Source organism: Wyeomyia smithii, chromosome 2 (assembly GCF_029784165.1).
Source record: "Wyeomyia smithii strain HCP4-BCI-WySm-NY-G18 chromosome 2, ASM2978416v1, whole genome shotgun sequence".
In the NCBI taxonomy this organism is placed as follows: Eukaryota; Metazoa; Arthropoda; class Insecta; order Diptera; family Culicidae; genus Wyeomyia; species Wyeomyia smithii.
In genome coordinates, this window is record NC_073695.1 from 70,353,017 (window position 1) to 70,371,592 (window position 18,576).

The 18,576-nt window shown below is 41.8% G+C and overlaps 1 protein-coding gene across 7 annotated transcripts in view; it reads right to left on the minus strand.

The window, feature by feature from the left end:
* Positions 1-2,182: 2,182 nt before the first annotated feature.
* Positions 2,183-18,576, minus strand: part of LOC129724968 (GTP cyclohydrolase 1) — a 51,670-nt gene continuing 35,276 nt past the window's right edge. For all 7 annotated transcript variants that reach the window (XM_055680292.1, XM_055680286.1, XM_055680290.1 and 4 more), the window contains 5 exons: positions 6,853-6,986; positions 6,714-6,789; positions 3,264-3,429; positions 2,954-3,070; positions 2,183-2,888 (listed from right to left, as the gene is read on the minus strand). In XM_055680292.1, coding sequence (XP_055536267.1) covers positions 2,759-2,888; positions 2,954-3,070; positions 3,264-3,429; positions 6,714-6,789; positions 6,853-6,986 — 623 coding nt within the window. In that variant the 3' untranslated portion in view covers positions 2,183-2,758. The remainder of the gene's footprint in view (positions 2,889-2,953; positions 3,071-3,263; positions 3,430-6,713; positions 6,790-6,852; positions 6,987-18,576) is intronic.

Consider the following 18,576-nt stretch of genomic DNA (forward strand, 5'->3'; position numbering starts at 1 on the left):
ATTCCAACTTCGCACATATTGAACAATTGAGAGCTTTTTATTGACTCAATAAGCAAGCCTGAAAAAATAGTCAACTAAATTTGCCGAACATTCAAATTATTATGGTGGTTTGATTTTTGTTTTTTTCAATCTTTTCGCTCCAATATTTGGCGCCCTCCAATGATTGACGAGCAGGCGACCGCCTGCTTCGCCTTCGCCTCAATCTGCTCCTGATTGGGTCTACGGTTTACATAAAGTATCAGCTGAAAAAGTGTATATTTTTTTTAGGAAAACGTTATTTAAAAAAAAAGTTTATCACTGTCCTTCGATTTTTAAATGAATATAAAACTGCTCGAAATGTGTTGAATGGCAGTTCGCCATTTAACACATTTTAAGCAGTTTTTTATTCTTCATTTAAAAATCGAAGAACAACGATAAACATTTTTTAAAAATCACGTTTCACTCAGAAACGTATCGTAAAAAACATTACATAGTTTAGCCGTTCTGACGGAATCCGAAAATATTTTGAAAGTGTGTATCAAGAAAAATTCCGGCAGCAAAATCGGACGAATCAAATCAAGATGGATTTTATTTTGCTAAAATTCCATGAAAATATAGAATGGAAAATATAGAGCATGGAAATGCTCGGTCGATATTTTGATCGATAAAGTATTTACACATACTTAGACATACGTAACACTGGCGATTTTTTTGGTACTCTTTGTCCCACATCACCCGGTACCAACACCAGTATGAACTGCTCAACGAAAATGAACGGAATGAATTTTCTTCATAGCGGCTCTACTCGAGCCCTCAACAAAATCCCTTACGAAACTGTCAAAAAGTTGTTTACAAAATCAATGATGCATTTCTCGAATGGGAACGAGACAAATGCAGGGCTGCGCAGGTACACAACCTCCATAAACTACTCAAACAGAGGTTTTTTTTTACAGAGGTTGGTACTTTCGAGTACTTCATTTTGTACCAACTTTTTTGGAAGATTTCTTCCTGAGTGTTACATATGTCTTATGTTCGTGGTATTTACATGCAGAGTAAAAAATTCAACTGAATCGGTCGAAAATACACGCGCAAAAAGTGAAGTATTCTATGTTTTATTCATAGTAAACTGACGTAACATTTAAATTTGGAATAGTTTATGTGTTAAAATCGCTAAATAAATTAACCACTATGACATTGGGTAGAATAATTCTGATAATTTTACTTAAAACAGATTACAGTAAAGTCGCTTTTTACGCGGGGGATACATGCCGCGTAAAAAAAAACGCGTAAAAAAGAACCGCGTAAATCGGGTTGTTAAGCTATATCAGCTTTTTATATCATCGAAAGATCTGCATTTTCTAAGTAAAACGTGATTTAAAAAAATTTCTATCGTTGTCCTTCGCTTTTTAAATCACGATTTAAAACTGCTCGAAATCTGCTCGAAATCGCTACAATGACAGTTCGCCCATATACCAACTGTCATTGTAGCGATTTGGAGCGATTTTTTATTCTTCATTTAAAAATCTATAGATAATGATATAAAGATTTTAAAAATCACGTTTTGCTCAGAAAATTACACTCTTTCAGATGTGATATAAAAATCGGAAATCCGTGAATAGCTAAGCAACCCAATTCCGGAATCCGCTTAAAAGACCACGTAAATTCCGGAATCCGCGTAAAAAAAACCTGCGTTATTTTTGCGATCCGAATGAAGAGAAACCGAAATCCGCGTAAAAAAAATACCGCGTAAATTCCGGAAACCGCGTAAAAAAACCGCGTAAATTTCGGAATCCGCGTAGCAAAAGCCGCGTAAAAAACCGCGAAAAAAACGCGTAAAAAGCGATCTTAGTGTATTCTCAAATGTATCTTATTTCGACTGATTTTATGAATTGTTTTGTTTAACCGTGTAGGTATGTTGATCAGGCGAGCTTCACTTGGCTCCATAAAATTAACGAAACGGAAAAAAAGATCGTTTCTCGTCGTTTTGATCGTTCGTTGGCGCAGTTCGGATGTAATCGCCTGAAAGTATGTAAACAACTGCTAATACTGAAGCTTTTATTTTATGCATTATTTATTCATTATAACAACGTTAGTTGAAGTTCCGAAGTTTAAAAATAGTTTAGTTATATTGGAAACGATTGAACAAAGATTATATTATATGAATTTAGAAAAATGGGTTGTTGGAGAGAGAAAAAAAGTTGAGTTTACAGAAGTGAAACGAGATTTATTGATTGATTATGTAACTTAATTCGTTGCAACTTCGGAAGTATTATTTAACATCAAATGGCTAGTGCAATGTTTTTTTTTCTAATATACATTTACCTTAGGTTTCTTATATCGTATCGCATCATTGTTACTGCATTTAATGTCCCTTGTATGTTTGTTAACCTCAATGGTAGATATATCTCTGCGTAAAAGTTCGAGTGTTTGCTTATTTTAGTATTTTTTGGCCCCTGATGAAGTGACTCTATCATTTATTTTCGATTGGCTTGTAAAGCTTATTGTTTTCTCCCTTTCTGTGTTTTTTCTAATAGCAATAGTGGAGCTTTATTTCTCAAATGTATACAATTTTTCATGTTGGACCTTTATAGGAATATTTACGTTTAAATTAGTTAGTATCGAACAACATTTTAACAGACAAACAACAATGATACAACATGGAGATTAAAATTCCCTAAAAAATTATCATTACGTTTCGATTTTTCGGGCAATAGACAGCGCAGATTTGTTTTCTTTTGCTCATTTCACAGTGTAGTTCGAGCCAGCTCATCCATCCACTTTACTTGTTATTGCACAGGGTCAGGAATTCCTCGCGAGTTTTGGGGTCGTCACGGAAAACGCCCAGCATTGTCGAGGTGACGGTTTTGCTGTTGATTTTTTGAACACCCCGCATCACCATGCACATGTGACTGCAATCGAAATGGCAATGTTTTAGAGAAGTTCTGTAGAGGTTCGAATAAATTTATTAACTTACACTCCTTCAATGATTACCGCAACTCCGGCAGGCTGGACGGCCTGAGTTACGGCGACAGCGATTTGCTTGGTCAGACGTTCCTGAACCTGCAGCCGACGAGAGAAAATTTCCACGATCCTGCGAAAGTGTGGTAAAAAATTAAACATCACTCACTAAAGCTACTTGCACTAGCAATGTTACTTAGCTAGAACGTGGCCTTTTCCGTCACTTATTCAACCACGATGGTGGTTATTGTTTGTTTGAAAAAGATACGGAAAGTACGGCTAAGATAGTTTTCTAGCATCAAACGGAGATTGAGTTGATGACTTACCTGGCTAGTTTACTGAGGCCGAGAATTTTCTTGCAAGGTAGATAACCGATCGATACCTTGCCATAGAACGGAACCAGATGATGTTCGCACATTGAAAACATTTCGATGTCCTTAACAAGCACCATCTCGTCATGGTCCTCGTCAAACACAGCACCGTTTAGGGCCTCTGGAAAAGCAAAACAATAATGTGGTGAGATATGTTCTAAATTAGATTGGTGTCTTCCGTTTTTTCCTTCATCATAGTTATAACCTGTAACATATTGTTTTCAAAAATGGTTGACTGTGTTTTTTTCTTCCTTTGCCCTGGTAGGATCGTCATATGCTCTTCAAAAACTAAAAGCCGCCGCCTCTGTTATCAACACTTTGATTAGTTTTATAATGAGTTCCTTTCTGACGTTGTTCATATACTCCGTTCAAGCGATGAAAATGTACGGAATCAAATAATGAAACCAGGAAATCGAGTTAGTATCAAGGACCGCTTCAGCATCGTCATCTTCCTGACAGGGCACAAGGCACCTGTTGAACGTTTCCACTAAGTGAAACTTCGCTTCTCTATGTACATATTAATATGTCCCCTGCCTAACAACAGCACATATAAGGAGCGAGTAGAGCGGCAACTACAGTTAATTTAAACTTGCTTCGTCAGTTCTATATTTATTCTCCTGAATCACCTTCTCTCTATGAGGTCGATTTCCGCTTCCGATAGCGAAACCTTCTACATACACCCTCTACTAAGGGAAGACAGACAATGAAAGGATAGCTTTGCCCGGGCACCTCTTGTTGCAACAGTGTTTGGTATGAAACACAAACATTCAAACACTGTTTGAGATACACATTTGAAAGACTTCTTATTGTTAGCATTATACGAATTCAACATGCAGTGCAGAACACGGAATCGATTTATATTCGCACTCCACAGGTGATATCAAGCTTCGAGATGATATCTTTTATAACCATTCAATTGTCAGTTGAAATTAAAATGTGAATAAAATCGATCATGATTTCTCACTGATGAAAACAAAAAAAATAGTAGGAGGGTGGTATTCAAGACACGACCGAATGACGTTGACTACCGTATGTTTAAATTCCATTAAAACAAATAGTAGAGGGAATTGCAACGCTTCTTGCCAATGCCAATTGCCGATTATTTTTGTTTACTGGTTAGTCCGTCCAGAATTCCAGCCATTTTAGTATTTTGCAGTAGCCATATACTACTAACAGCCACCAGCATTACGGGTGAAACCGGCACGAGATGACCAGTACTATTTTGTCTTTCCTCCTTTCAGCTGCTAACACCTAGCGTCCGTATGTAGCCGGTACGGTTTAGTAATGAAACTGATGGGGTGAAATGCTCGAACGATACCTTTTATACCAAGGCTAAGTAGATAAGGAAATGACATGGAACGTAAATAAGCATCGGAAACAGAAAGTGACAACAACAATAACAACAAAGTCAGAGCGATTGTATCCGTTAGTGTCGACTGTGCTTGTGAAGAGAGGTAGTGATTGGCTGCGCGGTATGATTTAGACAATCGATATTATCTACCAATTTTTCAATAGTGTATCTCAAACAATAGTTTGTTTTTGTTACATAAATTTAACCGTAAAAGAATTTCTGATCGATTGATGCCAAAACCTCAAAAACCTGATTATAAATGACTGAAAAATAAGCGCTCAAAACCTGACCACTTTTTCCTGGTTTTCCCTGGTTGAATTACTAGATTTTCAAATTCAGGTGCCTAACTTATTTATAGACGTTAGTCAACGTCAAAAACAAAATTTGCCTCTTCGATAATGGAAATCAATTTCCATCGTTTAAAGACGTCTGTCATCTGTCATTCGTTTCTGGCAACCGGAACTTTCGTCCGAAGGATATTTTTTCTGATACGTTTCCCTTGACAATTGGTACTCAATTCGTTTGCAGCTGCCAAGTGGAGGGAAAATGTTTACCGCTGTGAAAGCATGAACCGCTCCAATCATTTCATTTTGGGGACGATTGACGAGTGCCTTGGCGTTTCGCGCCTCTTGGTTCTAGTATGCTTTCTGTTCGCACTTCACACGCTGTGTATATGCGGCCAAGGAAGGGAAAAGTTCAGTTCAAGTGTGAACCTTTTTTTTGGTTTTAGGGATGCTCTTTGATTGAGGAACAGATTTTTTTTCATGAACATAAATAACAAATTGTATGCAAGAAATTTATGGGAGGAGGGCTGGTGCAGAAAACGAAACAAAAGGTAAATCCTTCATTTCCTTTGAATTATGATTAATTCTGATATTAAGAGGAATTATAAAATAAAAAAAAAGGAATTTGAAGAACATGATAAATTCAATGATTGAAAAAATAAAAAATACTTAACATGTATCACAGAAATTAAAAAGTAAGTTTGATGGAGAACTGTAAGTGGAAAATTTCGAGCATCTCATTCTGTTTATTTCCCACGGTTGGGAAATTACAAAATGCTGCGACATACGGCTGAGCTGGTGAACACGACACACGCGAATACATCTGCACTCCGAGAAGGAGAGACCCATTCAAGCGAGCATTTTATTTGATTGTTACTTTGTGTGTGGGTTTTCCCACTGCTCACCACTTGGAAGATGACGTTTCCGGCAAGCGAAGTTAAGTTTTTTTTTTCTCATCTTATTTTGCACCTGATGCGATCCTTATGCTCTTCGTATCACCATCATCCCACCCCCTTTGGGGAAAATGGAAAATCATTTCAGAAGTGTACTGTGGTGCTCTTGCACTAGCCTCTTGTCGTCGTTGTCGTCATCTTAGTCGCGTTCATTGCGCAGTTTGATGTGATAGCAGACTACGGTCCGGATAACAGGTTATCCTTCGGAGAAGTAGGAATCCTGGACTTGGTAACATTTTCCCCAGAGCTGTAGAGATTGTAGCTTCACAGGCAACACAGTGTGTGAGTAGATTGGATGCCCGTGAATGCGAGTTTTGAATTGCAAATTGAACCGATATTTCACACAACATGGTTGTTAAATTATCTTGCAAAGCTCCCGGATTTGATGGGGATGCATGCGTGCTTATGTGATTTTAGGCGGAGGAGGGGTATGAGCAGATGTTGCTCCAGTCGAGGCTTTCTATGGTTAATGCAAACTGGGAATTTGGGTCTCGGGCGAAAATGTTGCAGCCGTTAGTGGCCAAGCTATCGAACATTGTGCCTGTTTCGAGCATCAAACCATTCCAGGACAGGAGAAAGCTCATGAAAATGTAAAATCCTAGGGATTTGTGATATCCGCATTACCCACATTTGCTTCTCGCTTGCAGACGGTGGAATTATTACGCTCAGGCAACGCATGGCTGTGTGTCGGATTGAATTTGAAATGGAAATGTAAGGATCCGTTGATTGACCAACTTTTCCGGACAGACGGACGCTTTAGTATTTGTATGAAGTTGAATTAGATGGGATGAAAATGCCGGCGGCCCTGGGTACTCACCTTCCAAGCTTTGGTCGTATCCTTTGGTGAAGAACAGCATAGCCTTGGCAGCCCGTTCCGGAGTTTTCAAAAGACCCTGTTCACGATAGATGATGATAGTATTTAATGGTTAGGGGTTTTCAGAATCCATGCAACTGACCTGTCGTTCGGGATCCTCGCCGAGGCTGCTGAGCAGCATTCGGTAGGACTTGGACATCAGCGGCAGTAAATCCTCCCGGGTGGACGGTTTGTGGTCCAGTTCCAGATCGTGGTGGAATGTACATTTTTCGTGACCTGTGAGTTATACATAATGGATTTTGTTCAATCGGTTGTAGATTTTCAATGCAAAATATTGGACTTATTGCACAACATCAAAGTTACTGTAACTATTATAAACACATTAATTCGATGCGCACATAAAAGACTACAAATAAACACGATTTGCTATACAGGGATTTCATATTAAATTTATGGACGAGCTGTCAATTTTCTCTCAGATTTCAATATTTTCTCAGTTTCCGATTGTCTTAGCAGTAGCTATTAGTCAGTTTTTTTTTCAATATTTTGTTTACTTTGTCAATGGGGCTAAAAAAAGCTTTTGAAACTATTTTGGTTTGATCTACTATTATAAACATAAATTGAGGGGAACGAACCTCGTTCCTTCTGCCAATATCCCTGAATAGAACTATGTCTCTCTGGAATGGTATGTGGTGGAAAGCCCATATTACTTTGAATTTTTTTTTACATTAAATGGCACGGATGCACGGTCACCTGCTTGTCAAAACGGACTCTGTAACCTTGTTGCAACTGAGTCGTTTGACTTTCTTGAAATCTAAAACAAAAAATAACCCATCTTATTGAAAAGGGCCGAAGCTTTTAATTTCTCCGAAAATTTTCAACGTATAAACTATAGTAGTTATCAAAGCTTTCCCAAGAAAAAATCCCAATTGTTGCAAAAAAACAACATTTTTGCATGTTTTCAATTTTTTTTTTTGAAAATTTATTGCTCAAAAACTGAAAAAACAAAATTATGGTCAAGGTGAATAAGGTGTAAAATTAATAAGGATTTTAATAAAATCAGATCATTTTATCTCAACCACTTTTTATACAGAAAAAAGTAGGAGAGTGGTATTCAAGACACGACCGCATGACGTTAACTACCGTATTCTTATAAAAAAAAAATATATTCCATTGAAGCAAATAGTAGAGGGAATTGCAACGCTTCATCTACAAAACTTCTGTAACAAAATTTCGAGGCACCAAAAGGTACCAGTTGCCGATTATTCTCGTTTACTGGTTAGTCCGGCCAGAATCCAGCCATTTTAGTATTTTGCAGTAGCCATTTATTACTAACAGCCACCAGCATAACGGGTGAAACCGGCACGAGATGACCGGTACTATTTTGTCTTTCCTCCTTTCAGCTGCTAACACCTAGCGCTGTCGTGAAATTAACATCAACACAAACATGCATTTTTGCAAGGTTTTTTCCGCTAGCAGCAGCATTTTGTAAAACAGAAAATTCAACTAACCGCTTCTATTATAAAACTGCGAGGCACCAAAAGGTACCAGTTGCCGATTATTCTCGTTTACTGGTAGTCCGTCCAGAATTCCAGCCATTTTAGTATTTTGCAGTAGCTATTTATTACTAACAGCCACCAGCATAACAGGTGAAACCGGCACGAGATGACCGGTACTATTTTGTTTTTCCTCCTTTTAGCTGCTAACACCGAGCGTCCGTATGTATCCGGTACGGTTTAATAATGAAACTGATGGGGTGAAATGTTCGAACGATACGTTTTATACCAAGGCTTCGTCAGATAATTAGAAAGAAGGAGGGGCTACATAGATGATGGAATGGTAAAGACAAATGTTTCTTGAAAGCTGCGCCGGCCGCTGTCGTAATATTAACACCAACACAAACATGCATTTTTGCAAGGTTTTTTCCGCTACCAGCAGCATTTGGTAAAACAGAAAATTCAATTAGCCGCTTCTGTACCAAAATTTCGAGGCACCAAAAGGTGCCAGTTGCCGATTATAGTTTCCTGGTTAGTCCGTCCAGAATTCCAGCCATTTTAGTGTTTTGCAGTAGCCATTTACTACTAAAGCCACCAGCATTACGGGTGAAACCGGCACGAGATGAGCGGTACTCTTTTGTATTTCCTCCTTTCAGCTGCTATCACCTAGCGTCCGCATGTCACTGGTGCGGTTTTGGAATCAGAATGATGGGGCGCCGGCCGCTGTCGTAAAATTAACACCAACAAAAAGATGCATATTTGCAAGGTTTTTTCCGCTAGCAGCAGCATAAATATCGGAAACAGAAAGTGACAACAACAATAACAACAAAGTCAGATCGATTGTATCCGTTAGTGTCGACTGTGCATGGGAAGAGAGGTAGTGATTGGCTGCGCGGTATGATTTAGACAATCGATATTAATTACCAATTTTTCAATAGTGTATCTCAAACAATATTTTGTTTTTGTTACATAAATTTAACCGTAAAAGAATTTCTGATCGATTGATGCCAAAACCTCGAAAACCTGATTATAGATGACTGCAAAATAAGCGCTCAAAACCTGACCACTTTTCTCTGGTTTTCCCTGGTTGAATTACTAGATTTTCAAATTCAGGGGCCTAACTTCGATATAGACGTTAGTCAACGTCAAAAAATGATTTGTATACCGTCCATCATTTTCTGCATAGTGGAACTGTCAACGCGATTCGTCATTTCCTCCCACCATCTATGTAAAACAGCCGGTTTTTTTTTATCGTTCTGACACTTTTCCTCAACGCTCAATTTTTGATTATTGCCCAATATTTTTCAATTGGACGAAAATCTGAGCAATTTGGTCTGTTGATAAGTTTTTCGATGATATCAATTCCATTGACACCATGACCATGACTTCCCGGTGGTGGCAGCTGGCCAAATCAGGCGTTGGATCTTCTCACTTGTGTTATTGTCAGCGGTTACCAGGGATTCCAACTATACGAACTCATCTATCACTTCTAGTTCATCGCCGTCCATGGTCAACGTCCGTGTGAGGCGAACCTACTTGGATTTCGACGCATTAATTTCTAGTCCAACTTTGCTAGCCTTCACTTTCAGTCTGGCATTGATTGCCTCTGCCGTCGCAAAGTTTCTCGTAATAACGTCGTGGTCGTCTGTGAAGCCTATAAGTTGACTACCTTTGCTGAACATCTCGTTTCGATACCCGTTTGTCGGAATACGCCCTCAAGAGAAATGTTGAACAACGTGCAGAATAGTGCATATCCTTATCTCAATTTTTTTGTCGCTTCGAAGGGATTCGAGAGTGTCCCCGATACGCACACGTAGGGGAACTGGGGGCAAAATGCCCATGTTAAGAAGAATCTCACATTATGTACACGTCAATGCAAAATGTGATTTGACAAACATACTAGGTTAAAGTTTGAACAGTCTTTTACCGAACAGATTCGTCCTGCAGCATAAAAATCAATAAAACACGTCGAAATCGTGAAATTCAAAAAGGTTATCGAAATTCTATTCTCTGATTCGTTCGGGGTAGGGTAAATTTGTATAAAACGCCCCCCCCGGGGCATAACGCCCCAGTCCATTTATTCGGAAACACACAAAAAATAAGACATGAGACTATTGGGTATCCTTAGCGGGTCATAGGACCAACCTTCTGTGCAAGTTTGATAATTGTCACTAGCAGCAAAAAATAAATAAAAATCAATTTTGATTTGAGCTGCTTCAGATCTAATTTCTTGCAGCGTTTCCGTAACGTTTTTTCACTAATGTACAAAGTTTATTACCTGGTTTTTGTACTTTTAAATCTCAAATGAACCTCTAAGCAGCTGTATCTAGTGAAGAAACGATAAAAATTGTATAATTTGCTTAAGTATTCAATGCTTTCTGCTACACTGCAGCTCCCGGGCAATATGCCCAACCGCTAGCCCGGCTGATTTGTTAATTGCTTTAGCGTTTGCTTCTGAGACTTCAAGCGCTGTTTCACTTCGCATGCTGAGCTGGCATTAAAGCTACTGCATGGGGCATATTATACTGCATCTGGGGCGTTTTGCCCCGGTAGATTGGAAAGCTTGCAATTAAGTCATATTTTTTAATAAAACTATGGCGTTTTTGTGTAACAGTAATTTCAAAACAAAATTATAGCAGTGCATTACGAACTAAATAGTGTATCCAACTGCATGAAAGATTTGTTGTTTGTGATAAACATAGCTACAATATTGACGATGTTCCTTAGGGGGGGGGGGGGGGGCGTATTATACCTGTTTACCCTAAAATGCTCATATGTGTGTATAAAACGCACCACAGCAAGGGGTAAAAATGCGCCACAACAAATGGGCAAAATGCGCTTCCTATTTCATAGCAACGTACAACCAGCATGACCCGAAATAGCAGAGATAGTCACTAAATCGATTATTCCGGTCGCAGGTCAGTGTTTCGAATAAAGATATCAGAACTCACATGCTCAATGAGCCCTTACGAAACTTTTGGATGATTCCCAAATTCTTGAAAGTTTTCTATAAATATTATTCGGTCGAATTTAAGGTCGAATTTAAAGTTCTTTTAACTTAACTATTTTGAGGAGTTTCTTGTCAGCATATAAACAATGGGACAAACCGAACAAATAAACCGAATATAAATATTTATTTGAAGATTTAAAAATAAACAACATATTCTTAAAATATTTAGTAATGATTTTGAAGTAATTGGTTTAACTTTAAAAACACATGTCGCAAGTAATTGAAGATGGGCTAGTGGCGCACACATACTCTCCGGTAGCGGACATGACCATCATGGCTGTAGAATTTATTCCTCGCTCTGCAGAAACTGCTCCTGGTACTTGCCGTGCACCTTTCTTCGCCAAAAATTTGCAATTTTTTGTTGGAGCCTATGAAAACGAATTAAGTTCTAACACTACCTGCCACGCAAATTTTAATTATTTACTTACGGTACTGAAACCAGTCTCATCCGCGTTCCATCTTCGATTTGAAGGAATTTCAAAAATCTTCTGGAGGAGATGAAAAAAGCGATCAACACTGGATCGATTGAATTGCTTCAAGCGAGCAAGAGATGTTGGCTCTGAGGATCTAAGGGAAATTTCCGGATGTCTCTTCAGAAACCCCACCAACCAATCAAGCCCCGCGTGTTCTTTCTTTCGGCAAAAGGGATGAATTTTTTTATTTTTTTTTCCTCTAGTTGAAATGCTATGCTTCGCAGCTCCTCTCGTGTCACTCCCAGGCCGTAATGATTCATTTTGATAATGTGTTCTACTAATTCGTCTTCCTGAACAGTAATAAACACAGGAGAAATACTTCCGAGCGGTAAAAAAAGTTGGGAAATGCTCATTTTCAGAGCAGTCGTTGCCAAGATACCGCGTAAGGGTTCTCCTTGGAATTTTGTAGGCGTTTGAAACTTGCCTCTTCGACAACCCCGTTCGCACCGTCTTCATTGCTGCCGCAAGTGCAGCCTCCGTCTAAGTCCGCCGGTCGATTTTCCTCACGTACTTACGTGGCATTTCAGCTGGTTTTTCTGGAGCAAAGCACAACTAAACTAACACTGCGTATTAAACTGCGAACGTTTTGACAATTGTGATGCGCGTGTTACCTATGCACGAATATATTGCTGCACCCAAGGCTACTAGATCGGCAATTGTTTCTATCAGTATAAACGTTTTGTTTAGTAAAATGGGGCTTTTTGACCCGCCTCGATTAGTTTGATAAAAATCGTTTAAATAATTCAAATATTAATTAGATCAAGTGATTTTGCCTTGTCTACTGATTACCAAGACTTTTTTTCATAAGCAAAGCAATTTACAGGTATGTAATAATGTTAACTGGGAGCGTAATGTCTTACGGAAAGAATTGTAAAAATTGCAAGAGATAGGTCTCAGAATGATATTTCCAATTTCCATAGGATTTACATAACATAGAATGTTTACATGATCCATACGTGTTGAAAATAAGAGATAGAAACGATTGGCACCTGAATTACTTTTTAAAAGTGCATATTTTTCTTATTATTGCAGTGGGGTGTTTTGCCCTTTGGGCATTTTATCCACAGTTCCCCTAACACATCACTCGGTCTAAGGTAGCTTTGATAAGTCGTGTCAGTTTATCCAGACACCGGTAGCCTCTTTTCCTCCTAAATCCTTTCATTCATTTAATTTATTCAACAAAGTTATATATTTTAACATGCTCTAAAATTTAACAAACTTTTACGTTATCTCTGTACACAAAAGATTTTTTTTTGTCGTAGGAAGCATGCTTTGTATTCTCTTCAATTTGTGAGAAGAGCAGAGCTAACATCCACCCTTTACTACTTGTCCGGCATGAGCCCTGCCTGTAGCAATTTTTCTCTCTTTTGTGCTGTGTTTCTGTTGCTCGCAGAAAAACTAACACTCTTGCTGATCACTCTTGATATGAAGAGCTTCGTAGCCGCAAGGTTACAGAGTCCGCTTTGACAAGCGAATGGTGATAGGTTCGAATCTTAGTAGAACCAAACCATTCGTTCGCAAAAAAAGGACTTTAAGTATGGGTTTATTCTCAGGCTCTTCTACACAAAATCTTCTCTCCAGATTTAATAACCTCTCGTCTAAAGCTTCGATAATATCATAGAATATAGTACGTTATATGCTTTTAGAGTAATAGCCTGCAGGAGGATATGATAAGGTCGATAAGGAAGGAAGTAGGTTACTTAGTCTGAAGGAGAAGACAAAAAGCACTATAACACGGAGCAGGTTACTTTTCAATAAGTAGCACTGCAAAATGGTAAAAAAAAAACAGAAATGTGCAAACAGCAAAAACGTCCGGACAATGCCACAATAGATCAAACAACTACTGGTCGCAGTGGGGCTCACAAAAAAAAACACTCTTGCTACTTACACCAAAGCTGAGCGAAACATGAGTGATGAAAAACTCTAGAGAGAATACAAACAAATAGACCCAGGCAACGAAAACGAACTAACGATTGGAAACTCGGCTCATGGAACTGCAAGTCCTTAATTTTTTGAGGAAGTACCCGCATTTTTTCCGACTTATTGAGAGTCCACAAGTTTGTCATTGTAGCGCTGTAGGAGGTGAAGGAAGCTGATGGAAGCGAGTATCGGTACATACGTATAAAGATGGTAATACCACAGACTAACAGACATAGCACTTTGAACAAATTTTCAATAAAATCATCGTTCGGACGATTCCAGTACTTTACGTTGGTAACACTAGCACCATCTGCTGCCGTGTTCGCGCTGCGTCATGTATTTTGACATCAGCGCTAGCGTTACGGCATGTGTCAAATAGAGAACCACAAAATATGTATGAGATTGCATGACAGCGCCCCAAGCGGCGTTGTCGCGCAAAAACTGTCATTGGATTGGGAATTTGAAATGATCGTTTTTTGTAGCGATGGAGCTTGGTTCCAGTGTTACGTTCGTTAGACTGTGGTAATACCATCTACCAGAGGTGCGGCAACACACACGAACTGGACACAGTTTTTATTGTGATGGGTGAAATGCAGAAGCGCGTGATTGGGTGGTGGCCAATCGACAACAGAATGTGCAAGTTGAGGATTAGAGGTCGTTTCTTCAACGTGAGCATAATTAACGTGCACAGCCCTCACCTAGGAAGTAACGATGACGATAAGGACGCCTGTTAAGTGCAGAGCGTGCATACGATAGCTGTCCAAAACATGACGTCAAAATCGTTAACGGAGATCTTAACGCTCAAGTAGGTCAGAAGGAGGAATTTAGACCGATTATTGGGAAGCTCCTCCTATCCCAACCCCCACGTGGTACCAACCGGAATACGAGTAACCTTAGCGGAGATCGGGTAACCAACCCCGGAGGAAACTATGGTCGTATGCTGACTGGGAAGGGGGGCGTACGCGGCTGTAGCCCCATAGGGGTGGCGTACAACAGCGTCTGACCCGGAGCGAGCGGCTGAATTATGGAATGCTGTATCCCGCCAGCTACACCTAAGATGGCAACCCCATCAGCAGGATGTAGGTATCGCGACCCTGGTAAGGTAGCATACCGGAACTTTTCATCAACCACGAACAACGAATTTAGAAATACGGAACGGGTCAATCGGCAAAGACCTAGAACGGATCAACCGGCAAAGGCTACGAACACGGAAAAAGATTAGGGTAAACGATTGGAAATTGGGTACTTGGAACGTCCGATCTCTCAATGAACCGGCGCGGGCTGGCTTGCTTGCTCGAGAACTACAGCGGCAGGGAGTCGAAATCGCAGCGATTCAGGAGGTTCGGTGGCCAAATTCCGGAGAAAGGGAATTCCGTGCAGTAGACCCTATTGCACGCACTTGTTTCAAGTACCACATCTACTACAGTGGCGGCAAAGCAGCGGAACGGGGCGTAGTGCTGGGAAATCAAAAAACAAGAGTCATCCGGTGGAGACCCGTAGATATGCGTGTTGGGGATTAAGGGCAAATTCTTCAACTACAGTTTAAACAACACCTACGCACCGACAAACGACAATTCCGATGAAGTCAAAGATTAGTTCCATGACAAGCTTGAGCGAATCTATGACGAGTGCCCAAAACACGACGCAAACGCACAGGTTGGGAGGAAGGAATTCTTCCGTCCGGTCATTGGAAGGCATAGCCTCCACTAGTCAACCAATGAAAATGGCCTGAGGCTGATAAACTTTGCCGCGGCCAGAGGAATGGCCATATGTAGCTCCTATTTTCCACGTTTGAATATTCGGAAGCACACCTGGAGGCATCCAAATGGAGAAGCCTGCTCCCAGATCGACTACGCACTGGTACTGATTGACGGTCGGCACTTTTCGGATGTTACATTCGGCCTCACGTCCATTCGGCCTCGCGTCCATTCGGCCTCGCGTCCATTCGGCCTCGCGTCCATTCGGCCTCGCGTCCATTCGGCCTCGCGTCCATTCGGCCTCGCGTCCATTCGGCCTCGCGTCCATTCGGCCTCGCGTCCATTCGGCCTCGCGTCCATTCGGCCTCGCGTCCATTCGGCCTCGCGTCCATTCGGCCTCGCGTCCATATGCCTCGTGTCCGTATGCCTGCCGTCCATTATGCTTAGCGTACTATGCCTCGCGTCCGTATGCCTCGCGTCTGTATGCTAAACGAGGTGTCATCACGCCAGAGAGCTGGATCAACGGATCGCAGAACAGCAGGAGGAAGGACTGGAAGACATAAATGGGCTGTGGAGCAGTATCCACGGCGCCATCGAAACAACTGCGAGAGAGGTGGTAGGTACGACGCGTGGAAGACAGCCTAATGGCTGGTTCGATGCCGAGTGCCAGAGAGCGACAGATGAGAAGAACCGTGCCAGGAGCCGCATGCTCACTGCGGCTACGCGTCAAAACAGAGAGAGGTACAAGGTGGCAAGAGCTGCCGAAAATAGAACCCACCGTCGGAAGAAGCGCGGGTACGAGGAGCAGGTACTCACCAGCGCAGAGGACAGCTATGCTCAAAACGACGTGCGGAGATTCTATAGAACTGTCAACAGAGTCAGAAGCAGGAATTTCCCTGAGCCGGTCATGTGTAATGACAAAGACGGCAACCTGCTTACTGATAAACCGACGGTCGCAGCCAGGTGGAAGGAGCATTTTCAGGCGCTATTGAACGGTGAGGAGCCGGATGAGCAGAGCAGGAACAGGATGACTATTATAAGTGACGAACAAGCTGTGGAGCCACCAACACAGGAGGAGGTGAAAAAGGCGATAAGTGAGCTGAAAAACGGCAAGGCCGTTGGGAAGGACGGTATCCCGGCTGTACTTTGCGATCCACCAGATAATACTAAGAATCTGGGCGGACGAACAAATGCCGAACGACTGGTTGGAAGGCCTCATATGCCCTATCTATAAGAAGGGCCATCGATTGGATTGTGGCAACTATCGAGGGATAACGTTGCTCAACTCCGCATATAAAGTGCTCTCCCGTATCCTGTTCATCAGATTGAGACCGTTAACGGAATCCTTTGTTGGCGAATACCAGGCTGGTTTTCGACAAGGGCGTTCCATGACGGATCAAATCTTCACCCTGCGACAGATCCTCGATAAGTTCCGGGAGTACAACTTACCGACTCACCATCTGTTTGTGGACTTCAGGGCGGCATACGACTCAGTGAAAAGAAACGAGCTGTGGCAGATCATGCTGGAACACGGTTTCCCTACGAAACTAATTAAGCTGAGTCGTATGACACTGGAGGGATCAAAATCGTGCGTGCGGATAGCTGGCGAAACATCAGCCGCGTTCGTAACGTTGGATGGACTGAAGCAGGGGGATGCGCTCTCCAACCTACTGTTTAACATCGCTCTTGAGGGTGCAGTACGAAGAGCAAACGCCGAAAGAAACGGTACGATCATCACGAAATCTCACATGGTTCTTGGTTTTGCGGACGATATCGATATCATCGGTATCAACCGTAAGGCCGTGGAGGAGGCCTTCGTACCTTTTAAGAGAGAAGCAGCGAGATTGGAACTTGTCATTAACTCTGCCAAAACGAAGTACATGGTAGCTGGCAGAGAGCGTGGGAGTCCCCGTGGTGTTGGTGCTGAGGTGGAGATAGATGGGGAACGATTTGAAGTGGTTGACGAATTCGTTTATCTTGGTACGCTTGTGACATGTGACAACGATATGAGCCGTGAAGTGAAACGACGAGTTGTAGCTGCGAAGAGGGCTTTCTACGGACTGCGTAACCAGCTAAGGTCCCGTAGTTTGCAAACTTGCACAAAACAAGCGCTGTATAGGACGCTGATACTCCCGGTGGCCCTTCACGGACATGAAGCGTGGACGCTGAAGGAAGCTGATCGACGAGTGCTGGAGTTTTTGAGCGTAAAGTTCTGCGATCGATACTTGGCGGTAAACTGGAAAATGGAGTGTGGCGCAGACGCATGAATCACGAGTTGTACCAGGTATACAAACATCCTGATATAGTGAAGGTAATACAGCGCGGTGGATGTGCGCGGTGGAAGAAGATGCACGATCTGCTGGTGTACGGGGAGACTGGAGAACGGCTGCCCAAGACAGAAGAAGCTGGACATCTCTAATTCGTTCTGCCCTAGACCGGTGAACGGTCCGTTAATCAAAAAAGTAAAGTAAGTAAGTATTGGGAAGCTCAACGCTCACCGGCTAACGAACGCAAACGGCCTTCGACTAATTGACTTCACCGCCTCCAAGAACATGGCCATACGTAGTACCAACTTCCAGCATACCCTCCAATATCGGTACACCTAGAGATCACCACAACTGACCGAATCACAAATCGATCACGTTTTCATTGATGGAAGGCACTTCTCGGATATTATCGACGTCCGAACCTATCGTGGCGCAAACGTCGATTCTGACCACTATCTTCTGATGGTTAAAATGCGCCAAAGACTTTCAAGACTTGACAAAGATTGTCAACAACATCCGCTACCGTCGCCCGCCACGGTATGACCTGGAACGACTCAACGACTTACTGCATACGTGCAAAGCCTTGAGGCAGCACTGCCGGAAGAGGGTAAACTCATCGAAGCCCCTCTAGAGGACTGCTGGAGTAATGTAAAAGCAGCCATTAACAACGCAGCGGAAGGTGCCATAAGGTTCGTCGAGAGGAATCGACGTAACGGCTGGTTCGACGAGGAGTGTCTGTTCCGATACCAGCTGTATCGTTCTTAAGAAACACGTAAGTTTTACAAGAAACTGAACTGAACTGAGGCTTTATGCAGCGAGCCGAAATGTGTCGGGATAAGGATGGAGGAATCTTGACGGATGAACGTGAGGTGATCGATAGGTGGAAGCAGCACTACAATAAACACCTGAATGGCGCAGAGGCAGAGGACCAAGACGGCAAGAGGAACGACTTCGTAAGCACAGTGGATGAGAGAGACATTCCAACTCCTACGATAGGTGAAGT